The sequence below is a fragment of the Falco naumanni genome, chromosome 5 (genome assembly GCF_017639655.2).
Source record: "Falco naumanni isolate bFalNau1 chromosome 5, bFalNau1.pat, whole genome shotgun sequence".
Taxonomy (NCBI): Eukaryota; Metazoa; Chordata; class Aves; order Falconiformes; family Falconidae; genus Falco; species Falco naumanni.
Genome location: NC_054058.1, coordinates 38,809,090 through 38,826,737, shown reverse-complemented (window position 1 = coordinate 38,826,737; position 17,648 = coordinate 38,809,090). Strand labels below are relative to the sequence as shown.

At 37.8% G+C, this 17,648-nt stretch overlaps 1 protein-coding gene across 1 annotated transcript in view; it reads right to left on the bottom strand.

The window, feature by feature from the left end:
- The window catches only part of NUP205 (nucleoporin 205), a 52,778-nt gene that overhangs the window by 7,190 nt on the left and 27,940 nt on the right, over nt 1-17,648 (bottom strand). Inside the window, exons 21-35 of the mRNA XM_040594188.1 lie at nt 17,259-17,423; nt 13,684-13,808; nt 12,611-12,725; nt 11,439-11,588; nt 10,303-10,377; nt 9,437-9,594; nt 8,435-8,515; nt 7,421-7,612; nt 5,520-5,790; nt 4,979-5,077; nt 3,613-3,761; nt 2,720-2,911; nt 2,390-2,511; nt 1,071-1,209; nt 730-856 (exon numbers count right to left, since the gene is read on the bottom strand). Of these exons, the coding sequence (XP_040450122.1) occupies nt 730-856; nt 1,071-1,209; nt 2,390-2,511; nt 2,720-2,911; nt 3,613-3,761; nt 4,979-5,077; nt 5,520-5,790; nt 7,421-7,612; nt 8,435-8,515; nt 9,437-9,594; nt 10,303-10,377; nt 11,439-11,588; nt 12,611-12,725; nt 13,684-13,808; nt 17,259-17,423 (2,160 nt within the window). The remainder of the gene's footprint in view (nt 1-729; nt 857-1,070; nt 1,210-2,389; nt 2,512-2,719; nt 2,912-3,612; nt 3,762-4,978; nt 5,078-5,519; nt 5,791-7,420; nt 7,613-8,434; nt 8,516-9,436; nt 9,595-10,302; nt 10,378-11,438; nt 11,589-12,610; nt 12,726-13,683; nt 13,809-17,258; nt 17,424-17,648) is intronic.

Here is a 17,648-nt window from a genome sequence, read left to right as displayed (position 1 = left end):
GGGGGGAGGAAGGGAGGTTAGCCTGTAAATTGCAGCTGTTGTGCAAAGCTCAGTATACTGTAAGCAAATAAACGTTTGGGTTCAACCTACAACTCCTTCCTATTGTAGGCAGACATCTCTCCTGAAAAGCCAGCCATTAAATCAAAATAGAGAAGTTATTTTGAAATAGTAAGCAAGTTTTCTAGCATGCAGAAGTAATCACTATATCCATCACAGTAATTATTAGTCCTCTGTGAAGATAAGTCACCCAAAAGAAGTGTCAGTATGCTAATCCACAGTGCTTCTCCACAGAAACTTCCTTTTTTAAATAAATAAAAATGGGTAAGACATTAACAAAGATACAGGTATGCAAATAATTGTCAGCCTTCATTTCCTTAGTCACAGAATCTGCTGAATGAATATTCTTTTTGAAGATACCACATGCACTTTGAACAATACTATGTGCAAGTCATCTCAAAGACAAAAAGTACTTACTGTCAGGTAGCTAAAAGAAAACGGGAAGTCAAATGCATATGGATAAGGGCACTGTGTCCACTGCAAATCTACCATACTTACTTCAAGAACAATTATTTGACATTTCTTTATTTTTCCCAGAGCTCTACATGTCAAGAAAATTCTGTACTGTAGTAGGTATTCCCTTACATATCTTATCTTACTATTTCTTTATAGAAAACCAAGCCCGAGATTCATGCAGATGTGGCTACAAGACTTCAAAACTACAGTTCCTACCAGGCAAAGCTGCCTTGCTGATTATTCCTGTCAAGGAAGCCAGCTCCTGGAGAGATCCAACACTAACATCTTGACACCTCAGGATTGCCTGGATAGTATCCGAATGGGAAATTAGAAACTGCAAAACCTGTACCACAAAAAGAAAAGGGAAAATATGAACGACTAAAAATTTAGCCGTGAGCAGAGGAAAAAGCAATGCTTTTACTTCTGGAGAATCTTAAAGTGATCTCCCATACCAGTGAGGATAGTATTTTAGAAAAAGCTTACTCTCAGAGCAAAAGGACACATAATTTCTTTGAATGAGCAGTAGCAGTGCTACTCCAGCATGTTTTGGAACTTGCCTGTCCTGCTGCCTGCAGGTGTTGTGCCATGCTGGATGTGAGGATCACTTGGCACAGTTGAAGAGCTGGAAGAAGAATCTGGCGATAACGTTCCACTGGAGCAGGAATGAAGACCGGTGGATCTCTCATTCCATAGATTCTTAACAGGTTTAAAAAGGAAGAAAGATAAAGATAAAAAGATAAAAACAGTGCAAGAAAAGTGAAGCCGAATATTTTAGATATATAGGCAGAGCCTCAACACACAATCACCCTCAAGAACATGGAAACATTCATATTTCAGTAATAGCTTTGTACTTGAACCGAGTTTTTATTGGAAAAGCAACAAATTTATGATACACCTGCTGCAATTTACCTAGAAAGCTGCTGTGAGACATTTTCTCTAAGCAGAGAAAATTACTTCTTTGTACTATACCATATTAAATCAGATTACTTTGTTGCAGAAATATGACGTTTCCTTTACTTACATATAAAACTAAATATTCCCAAATATTTTAAGAAGAGGTGTGCTTAATTCTAAAGCAGCTAATAAATATAATCCTCTACAAATGCCCTGTAGGTTTCATATAATCTTACAATTATATGATACATCTATTTGGCACTTTTAAACACAGTACTTGTTGAAGTCTTAAATTTTTCCAAAGTGTTTGAACCTGCAGTATGTCACCAAGAACTGTAAATTTAAAGCAAGGATCAAGGTTTGAAATCAGCTAGGGTGATTTCCCCTAATATGCAATTTCCTTCTCTGAGATCTCTCAGTCACCTCACAATGACTAATAACATGGCAACACATCAGGAAACTTGTCAAGCAATATATAACTGACTTTTTTTTTTTAACCACATCATAAAGTATTTCTGAAACATTTGCTTCACTGCTCTCTCATTACTGCCTTATGGGGGAGGATGAACTCCACACTTTTTGTTCACCAACTGCAAAGCCCCCAAAAATAAGTTTAAAGTGTAGGCTGGTTTTCAAACGTTATAGTCTAAATTATTTAATAATAATAATAATAATAATCATCGTCATCATCATCATCATCCTCCATAGACCGTTCCTATCTAAAGTATCAAACAAAGAAATTTTCATATAGTCTAAAGTAACTGGGCATAGAAGTACAACTTCACACCCACTTATTTGAAATTTTCTCTCAATAGAAGGTAGTTTTAAACTGAACTGAGAGGTTAAAGAAACATACACACACACACACACACACAGAATAAACCCACAAATTATTTACTCAAGACTTGTGGCTGTAAGAAGATACCATATGCTTCCAAGACTACCTTACAATTTCAAAATCATCTAGGGAACCAACACTTACCCCTGATGGTCTGTTTCAGGTCGCATGTCATATACTTGACACTGTGCCAGCCTCACAATCACTCCAGACCGCAACAGCTCCAATGCCCCTTGCTGACTTTTAGCTACTCTAGTGAGGAATGCCTAGAGAAGAGCAGAGAAGGGTAAGTATTGGGGATTCATGATGAAACTTACAACTATTATTTTCTCTTGATTTTAGCATAATTTCAAGTACTGTTATTTTAGTAAAATATCTCTGAGTACAATCAATGTGAAGTCTATTCAAACAACTTTTATTTAATAAAAAAAATCCCACCACCATGCCACAAAATCATTTCTGAAGTGCTATTACCATTTTGGACTCATAGGTGTACAGCGCTTTAAGTAAAGGGGGCTGAGGTGTGAGCAAGCTCTGAAGAGTCAGATCATCATCTGCTAGGCTATCCACAAGCACTTTCAGGTAACCACTATTGGACAGATACAACAGCCACTGCTGCTGCTTGTCTACTGAAATGATACGATCAAGCAAAGCCAATGCCAGCATCTGGGATGGGGGAAGAAAAAAATATTAAATCTATGAGATCAATGAGATTTTTAACAAATACATAGAAATATGAAAAGAAGTTGTTCGAAGCAACTGCTTAGCTTAAAAGCAGAATGCATTTCTGCACTACAATTGCAATTCTTTATATGAAGTCCTTTAAGATTTCCTGACTCTTTAGTATAGTATGAGCCAATTATCTTTATTATTCTTTAACAAAATACTACTGATATTGTTGACCAATAACTATGCTAAAATATTTTCATGAAGTATTACTACAAACACTATTACTATTTCAAACTAGTTTGCATTCTGACTAGATTCCTGTCTACTGAAGTTATTTCCAGAAGTTATTTCTTCCTGGTCACCAAACCGCCTCAGAGTAAGAAAATAAACCAATAAGACTATGATTTAAAAATACGAATAAATAAATGCCACAGTAGTTCACACCTACAATTTTTTGCAGCAGTGCTAGCTAACTTTAATTTTAAACAATAGGACACAAAACTTTTTTGAGAAAAAAATAATATGCATGTATGCCCCTGCTTTCAACAGCTTGAAGGATGAGGGGGAGGACAAAAACATGAAAGAGATTAAGTATCTACAAAAATGTTCTAGGTCTACCTCATGAAATTTCCCCTCTCTGCACAGCACTGAAATGCTCTTTAAAACAACAGTGATTGCAAAGGAGTAGATTTATTTACCCGGCCTATCTCATGACCATCACAAGCATCACGACAGACCACCTCCATGAGAGCTGCCCCATAAGTCTCAATAGTTGCCATGTTTTCCCGTTGCAGTTTACTAAACACATCTTCAGGAGCTGTCAGACGTTCCCACATTGTTTTTTGAGCTGTAAAAATGCAAATAAAACACAAAATGAAAAATGCAAAGATGGGCAGCTTAGCATTTAGCTTATCAACAGTACAGCCAAGGCTACATCCTTCAGGGCATTCTCTCTTCCTTGCAACTGAAATGCCCCAAACAATGGACTGAGGTTTTCAGTTGAAGCACAAATGTTTTCCTACAAATCCATTCTTTCCTGAGTATCACACACAAACCAGCCAGAACAAAAAAGGTATGTGCCTGTATACATACACCGCCCTTGTAAACAGTATGCTTAGAATAATTCTAAGATTCAGTACATGTAACATAGAAGATCTATTAGGCCTAAGAACTTTCACTGGGACCAAAACATTCAGTTTGAGGGAAGTAAAAAAGGTGACTTAAGTGGGAAAGGGCTGAATCCAAAGCCAGATAATTATAAACTACAAAGGGGTTCTAACAAATTCATAGGTATGTTTTTTACTACTGTAGCTCAAAATGCTGACACATAGCAGTAGGGGCCTGCATGCACAGTTACTAGCCTCAAGTTTCTTTTTCAATCCTTATCCAAGCTCTAAGATTAAATAATTATTAGAAACACTGATGAATCAGGTATTTAAGCCATTATCAGAGAGAATGTGGTATTTACCATAAGCTCTCTTGGTTAAGCAGCAACTCTGGCTGGCTTATTTTTTTTGCTTATTTTTTTGGGGGTGGGAGTGATACTTTTTTGTTTGTTTGTTTGTTTGTTTTCCCCTTCGTAGTCTTCAGCTAAAGGAACACAAAAATATGAAATAATCTTTGGGTTTATTATGGTAGTTCTTTTAAACAGGATCACTGTGGTATGAACAATCATAGAGATGAGAGGGCAATATTTCTACAGTCGGACCTACCTGGGAACAGTTAGTTACAAGTAATCTCCAGTCCTTTGACAATTTTGTAGCTATGATGCATAGCTTTAAAATGGACACAAATGAAATATCTTCTTTAGTGCTGGAGGTCAGAAATTTGATGTCCTCATCCAGAACAATACATTTTGAATGCCTATGTAGCTAGGCAGGTCAGGACAGAGGATGATTTGCATCTTTTAGCATAAATAGCTGATTTCAGAGGCTCTTAGAGTAAGATGTTTTCTATCTACACAATTCTATTTCCAGAAGACAATTCAGCATGCAGAAACTGTACCACTCAGGGTTTAATAACAGGGGTTATTTTGCTCTTCTCCATGATACAGTTGGACAATACCTGCTTCTAAAGTGTCTGGTTCATCTGGTCTCTGGGCAATCTGTAAATAATAAAGCAATGATCCATAAAGGTGCGTCCTCACTCTCTGGAAGCCGCCACCTGTTAACAAGAAACATTCACATTTAAAACCAAACAGATGTGAATTCTGTAATGCCATCTTCCACTGGCACTTAATTTAACCCTCCTATGGCAGTCCTGGAAGAAATAAATGAAACAACTAGATTTCTTAAGTCAGAGTTCTACTGTTTGCATAAAAGTGTATTTATTAGTAAATTCAGCAAGTTTATGCTCCTCCCAAAAAGTGGCAATATGGAATTCCCTTCACAGTCATTTACATGTCTCTCTGCTGCTTGTTGTTCAGCTAAAAGAAACAGTATGACTTTATTCTTGTTAGTAACATGACTTCAATGTATATTAATCATGTAAGCTCAACAAGACTGTAAAATAAAAATCTTCATTGCACTAACAAGAAGCAGCTCAGACCATCTTTTTACTCTTGGTGGTTGGAATTCCCACACATGCACTGCAAAGGACAACACACCTGTTTTCAAAATGAAATCCAGCAGCTTTTTTAAGATGATGTGGAGGGAGGAGTCACCAATAGAAGCAAAACCCGTGGATATGTTCTCAGAGCCAGGTGATGAGGTAAAAGAACCATCCAGCATCAAGACATATTGGGACTGTCCCGTCATAGGAAGCGCAAGTGGTTGTTTCTGCTCTGTTTTCACGGACTGGCTCAGGTGGGCAGTCAGGGTGAACACAGCCCCTGCCACCACTGGCATCAACTCCTGAGCTGCATCATCATCAAGGATCTTAACACAGAACGAAGCAATAAAAAAAAAAGAAAAAAAAGGTAGAAAACTTGTCTGATTTCATGAGCCATTAAAGCAATTAATTTAGCCTCTCACAACTATTTAATTTATGTATGCATAAGGATTTCATTAACATGACACCATTTAAAACACATCAAAATCAGTAGTGTCAGAAATTTGTACAGAAACATGAGTTGAAAACATTTTAATTGAGAAGAATATTAGCCTTCTAGTTTTTATTTACACAAATCGCAGGCAGGATGATAATTAAATCTGGATGGGGAAAAGGGAAGAAATGTGCTGATATGAATTGCTTATTAGTAAAATATCTAAACCTAAGTTAGGGAAGGAACAACTGACATTCTCTTGGCTTTACAGCTATTTAAGAAAACTATGACCATTAAAAACATGAAGATACAATTTTAAAAACTCAAAGGGGTGAGCATCAAAGCAGCATTTAAGACAATGTGCAGAAACACTAACAAGAAGTTAGCACATACTCTTTAGTTCACCTCATCATTTAAAAGGTAAACCTGTTATCCTTATCACTGACACTCAAGGAGCTTTCCTTTCAAGCAATACAGTCATTCAATATAGTAGTCCAATTATTTTCAAAAGAAAATAACTTTTTTTTTTTCTCACATTAACAAAAATCTTCACTGAAGTGTTACAAAAAATCACAGTCTGAATTTTTTTCTCTGTAAAGATTCTAGGAAAAAAAGAAATTCCTTTGGCTACTAAAGGCCCCCTCCCTTGTCTCCCTTTTTCTTCAGCTTTGTTCACATAAAAAACAAAACCAGCACTCTACTAAAAATAGGTTTTAGGTAACTCCTACAGAAAAAAAATAATGGAAATAACAAAACCCCAAAAGGTTACTTTTTGCTTGAAAAATACCATATTTTCATAATATTTCTCAAAACACAACTTGTATAATCAGGAGAACTACAAACAGCCTAACTCTCACAATAAAGCAAAAAAAAAGTCCAATACCCTAAACGATATAAAGGTCGTTCATTAATTTTTGTCTTTAAGTATGGCTGAGTCAGTAGTAACTGTCCAGTCTGTCTCAAAAATTATTACTATAACTCAGCAGTAAAATACCTAGACATTAAATATTTTAAGAGAAAGCAAACTCTCACATTTCTAAATGACCTTCCAATTGTAAAATCTTCAATTTATCTATGATGAAGCTTCATTCAACTCTTTCATTTTTCAAAAGAGGCAGCAGTAGGATTTGCAGTGAGTCATCTAAAAGACAATAAATTAGCAACTGCAATACTGTTTGCCTGCATCCTTTCAGTGAGTTCTTCTGTGTTCCTCATCAAAATGGGCTATTTCCTTTTCACATACCCTTTCCAGACTACCATCATACTGAATTATACCGAGATGTCTTTGAAATTTCTCAATATATGGTTTATAGCTCAACAGTAGCTATGCAAGTATAGAGTATCCCCTCTGTCCACAGTGCATCTGACTTCAGCATATTAGCAATTGGAAAAAAGAATACTAAAGACAGACATTTTTTTTATTATTATTACAATCAAGAATGCTACTTGAAAAGTAGTTTCTCTTTCACATAAAAATATATAACAACAAAGTTTGATAGGGTTGGTTACCAGTGTAGAGTTACCTTGTCATGCACATCCTGCAATAGATCACGGATAATCAGTTGTCTGTCCTCAGCCTGTATGAGATCCTGGGGGCAGGCAGTGAGTATTATTTCCACCAATTGTCTCCACGACTCTAAAGCATGCTTCTTAGCATGGAGGCACTGCAGCAGCTTGTTCCGCTCCACGACATACTGCAGGATAGTGTTGATCTCCTGAACACCCACAACAAAAAATTTGAGTTATAATATACTAAAAGAAGTTAATGAAAAAGATTTCAAAATGACAATTTTATCTATTAGTAATAGTCTGGGGGCGGGGTGGGAAGTCTTCAGCTTATCAGAAACAAGCTGCTATTAATCATCTTAACAAGACAGGACAATCCATTTCTGAGCTGCTTTCCACAAAGCCTTTCCATCACGAATATCTCAAGTTTGTAATAAAACTAAAAAAAAAAATTAACCAAGTAAATTCTTTTCTAACATACTCTTTAAAATCAAAACAAAAACAACTATGAAAAGTTTATTTGTGCATTTTCTTCCCATTTTAGTTTGTCATTTCTTCTTCATCCTTCAAATTTCAAATCCATTTAGCCAATTTCAACTATATTTAAAAGATGGCAGAAACCTCCATAAATAATTAAGCTCCATGTTCACTGAAACTACAGCTGTGTAGAAGAAAGGAGAAATAAATTGGCAACCCCTGTGAGAGAAAGGTAAGATAAATTTGGCTGCTGCACACTGTACTTGACGTCAGTACTTACTGCTTTCTGTAGTGTGGAGTGGGTGCAATTGTTATCAGTAATAGGGAGGGAAAAGGTTCAAGAAAAAAGAAAACAGATTTCAGGTCTGCTGTTTAGAGGACAGCAATTATCAAATTTTACTGTCTTGGTTTTGTTGGGTTTTTTTCCTTCAGGAATTACTAACTCAACACTAAGACACAAATCCACAAGCTTTCATAATAAAGCTTACTGCCTGACAGTATATGAAATCCACCAAAAGCAACCACAAACGGTGGTTTACTTTTTCTGTACTTACCTCCATAAGTAAAGGTCTCTGGCCTATTGCTGCCATTCCTTGAAGGGCATTGACTTCTGCAACCAGAACTCTATGAAGGTACTGAAATTAAAAAATCAAAAAAGAAACTTTAATGATAAGGAAGATACATTTGTCCCTCCTAAAAATATTTGGGCATGGCTACATAATGACAGATGCAACTGAAGGACCAAGTTTCAAGTAAGTTTTACTCATTTTTGGGTTTCTCCCATACTTCATTCTCTAATGGCAGTATTTTTACCTGTCTGGTCTCTCTCCCCGATCACTGCACTTCTTTTTGCACTCACTCATTTCCTTCTAGTCCTAAGTTGTTCTGTCCTTTCATGAGCTCTTCTAACAACATCACTCTCCCTTTCCTCTTCAATCTCCACTACAGTCCTCTTGCACAGAAGGAAGGGTTTGTTTCCTCTCAAGCCTAAAATACATTTTACAGTACAGAACAGCTGGTTCCTAAAATGGAATAGCTGCACTCCTATCACCATTAAGATCACCTTTATGTTACATTCCACTCCTGCTCTGTCCCTTGTCTATCAGACCACAAGTTTTTCAGGACTATTTATCATACACTTGTGAAGTACTCATCACAATGTGACACTATCTTAAAGCCTCTAAGAACTACTGCAGTACACAACGTACATACTTGTGTACACATATATAGTACTACATAGTTGCGTACTGGAGATCAATTAAATACATAAGGTAGATATCATATCTGCAGTATCACTTGTGTGTCCAAGATGGGGAAAACATTAAGATAGAAAATATTTACTGGGAGTGTCTTAAATGATCTACTGCAAATGAGAAATCAGTGTGTGCAATACAGAAAAAAAATACCTGCAGAAATCATGCACATACCTGAAACAGCTATACTTTTTATGTGAAAGCAAGTTTCAAGGTATCATTAATACACTGGTCATTATTATTATTATTATTACTAAGCTATAAAATACCACATGCAACTTGATAATATAGAACACTGCATACCTTGACGTTGCAAACCACTTGTCCACGTGCGTTCTTGTGTTCACAGTTAGCAATGACTTGCTCAATCTGAACCCGGTCAAAAAAATCCAGTTGTAAAGGCTCTGGAATGTCCTGACTGAAGTCAATTGAATCCAGGATACTTAAGATCTTCCTGCGTACTGGAAATGTAAATCAATTCAAACTGTATTCAGAAATATCAAGGGGAAAACAAAAATCACCCTGACAATAGGAGCCTAATTTACCTTTGTCAATCCAAATCTTAAATGTGTGACGTTTCAAAAGAAAACACTGAATCCTCAGAAACTGCTATCAATCTATATAAGGGGCTTAAAAAGATTTTCTAGAGCCTTAAAATTCTTAACTTGTGTTACACTCTATTGTTCTCCTGTTACATATGAATGTAATCCAATATTTACAAATACAAGATTCTAATTTTTTCTTCTCAATCAAAGCAGGCTGATTTTCAATGAGAACCATGCAGTCTTTTGTTGAAACTTAGAAACATTTTAAGGAATCTGAAGTTACTTACTTGGATTTTATATTCTTTGCCATGAAAATACATGTTCAGCCTTAGCAACTCTTTCTACTCTTAGCAGTAAATCTATAGACTGCCACCCCCCATTCTGCCCTTCCACAGATACTTAAACAGACTCTTCTCACTTCCTTTCCAGTTCAGTATTTTCCACTCACTCCAACCATCTATGTCAACATCCCCCCCCCCAAACAAAATTGTTCCATGTACTGCTGCTGTTTATAAAGGCTATATTTTCTTTTTCAAAATGTCCTTTCTAGAGGTGGCCCTCCCCCCATTCAGGATGAGAAAAACATTACTGAGAAATAATCAACAGCCATAATATAATGCTTACCTTTGCAAGCAGTGTCAAAGTGGAGAAACCCACTGACTGATCGACTTTCATCTTCCAATCCTCCCTCACCATCAGCTGAATGTAATGAAGCATAATAAATAAACCAAAAAAAAGAAAAAGAAGCCTAAGTGAAAAATACCACATACTTTATTAATACTGAAAAAGACAGAGACAACACACACTGACAAACCTTTCACATCAAAGTCTTCTAATACAAATAAATATAGCCTTGACTGTTAATAAAATGTAAACAATACTTATCTCACAGAAACTAGCCAATTATCAAATACAGATTAGACAGTACTAGAAATGCCTAAAAAGACACCCCGCCCTCCAGTATGCATAACATAGCTGGATGAACACTGTAAAATGAGTAGGGTATTTGGACATGGTTTCCCATACTCACATCTCCACAAGTATGAAAAGACAGTGTTCAAACCTATAAAAGTGAGCGAAAACACCATACTGCTGCAGCCCATTATGGTATCTTTCAGTTATTCTGTTTATTTTCTTCATGTAAAGAGTTTTATTGCCATCTGTTTCCATTTCTCTTGATTCACTTCTACTCTGTTATAAAACTCTGTAATCTTGCCTTTTTATTTAACACTGCGTTTTACATCACAGTGGGATGAAATACCATTTTTGTGATATTATGTCAAAAGCCAAATGAACCTGTAGCTAACTATCTTCTGTGAGAGAGAGTTGAAAATGTGTGACACAGACAGAAGTTAAGACTGAGAAAACTCTGTCTAGAACTATTTACCAATGAAGACCCTCCACCTTCTCTACACAGTAACAACTATAGATAGCATCCCAAAATAAATAACTTTATAATTTTAATTATTCTTTTTATATTCCCCTCTCTTACCCCATAAACAATGTTTATTTTTTATATCAGTGTATACATGAAGATGCTTAAAAAATGAAACACAGACAAATCAGCAACAACAAGAAGATGCCCTGACTTACTTAACTTTGGAGTCTACAACCACCATCACCTTTCCTCTTATCTCTCCAGTGGCAACTCCAGACCCAATACAACAAATGAACTGTCTTACAGAGGGAAGAATTCAAATAAAGTCTCTCATACTTTCATTTATTCCAGCTTGCTTACTCTCACAGTAAATTCCTCTTACCCAAGTATGGTTTCACAGGCATGTCATCAAGCAGCAGATGCAGCAGTCTCTGTGTGTGTGAGCGCTGGCGGTTCAGCGATGTCACTCTCATTTCTATAGCTGCAGTTTTCATCAGCCAAGACATTTGGTTCAGCATTGAAATCTCATGTTCTGGGTGGGGATAAGGAAACAATTATAAAATTGAACACAAATAGTATTACCTACTTCAAGGAAAGCATTTTTCACTTGAGAAAACTTTTAGAGGATGTCATTACTTATTATCTGCTCACCATTTGTTTACAAAAGGACTGAGAGATCTGACAAAAGCCATTAAATGGAACATGTGGCTATTGTGAAAAAAAATCATACACATACATTAAATTAAGAGTATACACATACACAAAAAACTCTGTATACAACTGGTTCTAACAGTCATTGCGGAGAATGCAGTGCTTCATAAGCAAATAGGATGACTTCGAATTTCAGTGAAACTAATCACACATTTACCCAAAATTAACAATAACTTTAATTAAAGTTGGTAAGTTTGAACATGGGTCTCCAAGAATCTTCATATTCTATATTCATCTAGTTTAGATTCTTAGCTTATATAGTCATCTAAAGTGCTTTACCCATGCTGGATACATGTATTCAAATGCCAAGTTTACTTATCATTTAACAAAGGACTAGTGGTCAAGCATCTGATAAAGTGAATAAGTACATTTATTCAGTGTAAGACAGCTGAGAAATGTTGGGCTGAAACATTAAACATCTATTAACTTCCAATTAATGCCATCAGTACTTTATTCAAAGGAAGGGAAGATAGAAGTGGTTACAACTTCTGTAACAGACTTCTATTCCCTCAGTTCTTCTTAGCATTCTCACTTTCTAAAAATATAATTTTTTTTCTTTAGCAGAGTCGAACAAAACTACAGTGATTATTGAAATAGATTAGGATTTGCTTCTGGAGACTTGATCCTTTCCAAAACTAACACTCTTTTACAAAAGTTCAGCACTAAAAATTTGAACTTCCTAAATAGGAGAGTTCAACCTTTGCAGAATTAAAAGGTTAGCAGAAGCAGTAATTCAGTTTAATAATGTTACCTATGCTGCTTCTGTGATTCCTAGGGAGTCAAAAGATGCATGAATTGCTTGAATTTTAAGCACGCACAATCTTATCTTAGCATAAAAATTACCTTTGATAGAAAACGGCAAATACTGCAGCTGAGTGAACAAGAAATCCTGACTGGTCCTCAGATACCTCATAGTTGGACCTGATGTGTCAGAGCATGCACACAACTGATAGATCACCTGATAATAAAAAACAGCAGATACCTACTTATGGAATTTATTTTAAAAACAAACAATGGCCAAACCAAAAGACGCATAACACTGTTTCACCTCTATTTACAGTAAGTACATTTCGAATTACCTCTATTTACAGCAAGTTTTCCATCAGCTTATGCCAATGCTGAACATGTTATTTATAACAAATGTTGAATTATGACATTAAAGGACCATCAGCAGGTGGATGATTGCAACAGCTATTTGCCCACAATTTGATACTATATAAGCCTTTCTGTGTGTTCAGCTCACTTAAAAATTAGTGTCTGTTTCAGACTCCAGGTTCACCAAGACCAGAAATGTGATTTATTTCCACACACACACACCCTCCTTCAACAGTATGGCTTCTTTCACTTTTAATAATGTTTAAAATATTTCCTAGATTCCACAGATTTTCAACATGATACAGATATGTAACCATATGACTATATGATTTAAGGCCAAACATCAGCTACCTTGCACATACATCTGATTCACCGGTCTTCCTCATCTCACCCCTTCAGACATACATACCTACATTTTCACTGCCACAGAATAAAGAAGATAATTTTATTGGCTTATTTGTGATTATTTTTTAACTTACATGCTGGCAAATGGCAGTTTTAATTTTTTTTTCAAAAAAAGGCATATGATCACAACAGATTCAAAGATTCACCGAAAATATTTAGAACATTAGTTTTATAAATATATCCCTATTCCAAGTTCTGACATGAGTACAGACTCTTTATATTCTGTGTTGCTACAAGAAAATACTTTTTCACTCAGAAGAAGGTAGAATAGAAAGAGTTCCATGTATATAAAAACCTGACAAATGCACGTTAAAAATGAAATTATTATTGAAATCATCAATCATCGGTATTCACCAACCAAGAAGTAGCTAATTTTACTTAGAGCATACTATGCCAACAGAAAATACATTGAATACCTGGTAACAGAGTTCTGCAAGATGAGGAGATTCCTGAACTGCTGTAGGTCCATTCCTTGTTTCGGTACCCTTCTCCAGTATGTTCAAAATAGCATGAAGGCAAGTCCGTGGGCAACCCAAGACACCTTAAAATAGAAAAATACTTTCTTACATTCTTGATCTTACTTACCTCCATAGCAAATACAGGCTAGTACACAGAATTACAGAAAATAAATTGTTCAGATACATTGTGCTGCACTATACTGCTCCACAGAGCTGCAGCAAAAATATCTGGTGAAGTTTTTTCTGTTAATTAAAATAAAAGAAGGAACTGTGTTTCAGAAAAAAATTAACGAAAACATGTATATTTAATCTGTAGGCTTTTGAGATGCTGTAGGATAAATTATGCAATCAAAACTTAAGAAATTTCTCTTCAGTTCTATTAAAAAAATATTCAATTGATTTCTTTAATATTCTGCATGAACCAAATGAAAATTTGATTCTTGCTCTTAAAACTTTACCTGGATACTCATCTGACAATTTCAAAGAGAAGTTTTAAAATCCTGTGTTTATTTTACAATTACAGCCATTTTACGACTAATGCTCCTAAAGGCACTTGACACTGCAACCAAGGGAGATTTTAATACTGAAGTTAAAATCTGTCTTTCTGCATCCTTCCTTTAGCCAATTAATTCTTTAATCAAACCAGAAAGATGTACTGAAGCAGTAAAGGCATTGAAAACTGCATTTCTTACAGGGGAAATCACCTTCTCTGTTTGGACACATGGAATTTATGCTGTAGTAGGAAATTATTATCTCAAAGCAAACGGTTATAGTCATTATTTCTTCACATTATTAATGGGATAAATCACAAAGAGGTGTGCAAGGCTCTCTCATGGCTCTGAGACAAAGTCCCCTATCACTGACTTAACGCACAGAATTTCAAAATATTCAAGACACAGTCTGCTACTTTGCAGATGAAAAAAACAGGCTGGCATCTTTTTATCATCATTCTGATCTATCAAATAACTTTAAGACTTCTTTTTTTTCCAAATAAAATTCAGGTCCTAACTACCTTCATTTAGAACTATGAAGGCACAGAACGGCATCCAGGCGGGTTCTGAACGTCTCCAGAGAAGAAAACTCCACAACAGCCCTGGGCAGCCTCTTCCAGTGCTCAGTCACCCTCAAAGCGAGCGAGTTTTTCCTCGTATTCAGAAGAAACGCCCAGTGTTGCGGTTTGTGCCCGTTGCCCCTTGTCCTGTCGCTGGGCACCGCTGAACGGAGCCTGGCCCCATCCTCCTGACACTCGCCCTTAAGATACCTGCAGGCATTGGCAAGGTCCCCTCCCAGTCTTCTCTTCTCCAGGCTAAACAGCCCCAGCTCTCTGGGCCTTTCCTCATCAGGGAGATGCCCCAGTCCCTAATCCTCCAGGCAGCCCTCTGCTGCACCCTCCCCAGTAGTTCCCCGTCTCTCTTGAACTGGGGAGCCCGGCACTGGGCACAGCCCTCCAGATGCAGCCTCACCGAGGCACAGTGAAGGGACAGAACAACCTCCCCCCACTTGCTGGCCACGCTCCGCCTGACGCACCCCAGGATCCCGGCGGCCTTCGTGGCCACATGGGCAGCTCACCGGCCACCAGCACTCCCATGTCCTTCTCCACAGAGCTGCCTTCTAGCAGGTCAACCCCGGCCTCTGCTGGTGCCTGGGGTTATTCCTCCCCTGCCGCAGGACCTACACTTGCCCTTGTGCAACTTCATGAAGTTCCTCTCTGCCCAACTCTCCAGCCCGTCCGGGCCCCGCTCAATGACAGTGCAGCCTTCTGGGGTTATCAGCCGCTCCTCCCGGTTCTGTATCATCAGCAAACTCGCTCAGGGTACGCTCCGACCCTTCATGAAGGTCACTGATGAATCCAGCCAGACTCTGCGCTGCTGTTCACAACCCTCTGAGCTCTGCCATGCAGCCAGTTCTCAGCCCGCTTCACTGTCCACTCACCTAACCCACGCTGCCTGAGCTTACCTGGGAGGGTGTTACGGCAGACAGTGCCAAAAGCCTTGCTGAGGTCAAGGTAGACAACATCCACTGCTCTCCCCTCGCCTACCCCAGCCAGTCATTACATCGCAGAAGGCTTTTAAGTTGGCCAGGTAGGAGTTCCCCTTGGTGAATCCGTGCTGACTACTGCCGATAACCTTCTTTTTCTGCACACGCTTAAAGAGGACCTCCAGGATAAGCTGTTCCATCACCTTTCCACTCCATGCCCTATCTGATACACCATGCTCTGTTTGCCCGCCCTTTTGGTAACACTCCTGGTTGCTAGCATTCCCTAGGGCCATTTGAACCTCCCATGGTTTCTCCTGGCAATGTCCAAGCTGCGTCAGCCTCGCTCACAAGATCTGCTGACTCTTGGTGGGGTTCTCAGCTCTTGTTCGGGTTTCCCTGAGGCCAGGAACATCCCCGTCCACTTTGATCTAATGCTCAGCCACAGAACTTAGCGTTGCCACCAGTGCCTGCCTCGCCCACTCAGATCAGTTATGCTTATCAGAGCAAATTGTTCATGGATTTATAAAGTTGGGTCTTGAAAAGATCCAAGCATGGAGACTGCGTGACCTCTCTGGCCAATCCACTCCACTGCTTCACTGTCTTCATGGTGAAAAAGTTTCTCCTATATGCAGTTGGAGCCTCTCCTGTTTCAGTTTATGCTCACTGCCACACACCTTTGAAGAGCCTGGCTTTATCCTCTCATTAACCCCTGCTTTGTAGGTATTCAAAGACTGCTGCTAGGTCACCCCAGAGCCTTCTCTTCTCCAGGCTGAAGAAGTCCCACTCCCTCAGCTTCTCTCCATAGGCTGAGCACTCCAGCCCCCTGACCATCTGTGCCGAACTTGCTCAAGTTTATCAATATCTGTCTTGTACTGAATACAAGTTAGAAGCTGAGGTGGCAAACAAGACATACTAACACACTATTTTTCTCATCAACTCCAGAAACTTTAGAAATGTCACTTCTGTTGCTTCAAAGTTCATCCTGTCATCTATTTATTCATACATATATTAATATGCCTAGCAATAGAATGAAAACCCACGTATTCTAAAAGGTTTTATCCTACAGTGTTAAACAACAAAACTGGTTTTCTTCCCTGTAACTGATTTTAACCAGGAGTTTGAGGAGGGACAGGATAGTAGTCAATTACTATAACCAGTTCAAAGTGACAACCTGCTTTGTAGACTCCCCTGTTGTCATACACAGGTACTTCTTGGATCATCAAATCAAATTCTTTGTACTGTGAACACAACTCACACTGCATAAAATAGTAAATTAATTAATGCTTCACTTCTAAACTATAATTTTCCACCGCAACCCTAATTTCAAGCCTGTTCCAAAATCTAACTTAAACAAAGGATCAGATCCTAAAGCTATTTAAATGCTGCATTTGAGCATCAACATATCTTTTAATTTAGTTTTTGAGTCTTTGAACAAGGCCTGTTGTCTTATTCTTAACATTAAAGGAAACTGCTTCTCCCCATGAATTTTGCAATAAATATTCTCAGGGCTGGTAGCAGAATTGATTAAATGCCAGATCAACTTTTCCTCTTCGTACCTGGATCTTGTAGATTTGTGGTGCTGACAGGTTTCTTTAGTTCATATCCTAAGAGATACAGAGCAAGGCTGGGAGGACTACGCTCAAGAGAAGTGATAAGAAGATTCAGAATATGGATTCTTGTTTCATGATGGATTCGTGCCCGCTTCTTTTCAGGCTCCAGCTCTTGATTTGGGGGGGAGGGAGAGGGAAAAAAAAAAGTGAATAATGAAGTGAGGAAACCCATTTAACAGACTAATCCTCAGAGCCTTCAAGTTAAATACAACAAAGCTAAGGCATCAACTTATATTAGTATGAAGGGATACAAGACAAAAACTTCAAATTACTATTAATACAGCTCTAAACAATACATCCAGAGCAACGTTTAAATACTTGTCTTCTGAAAACAGA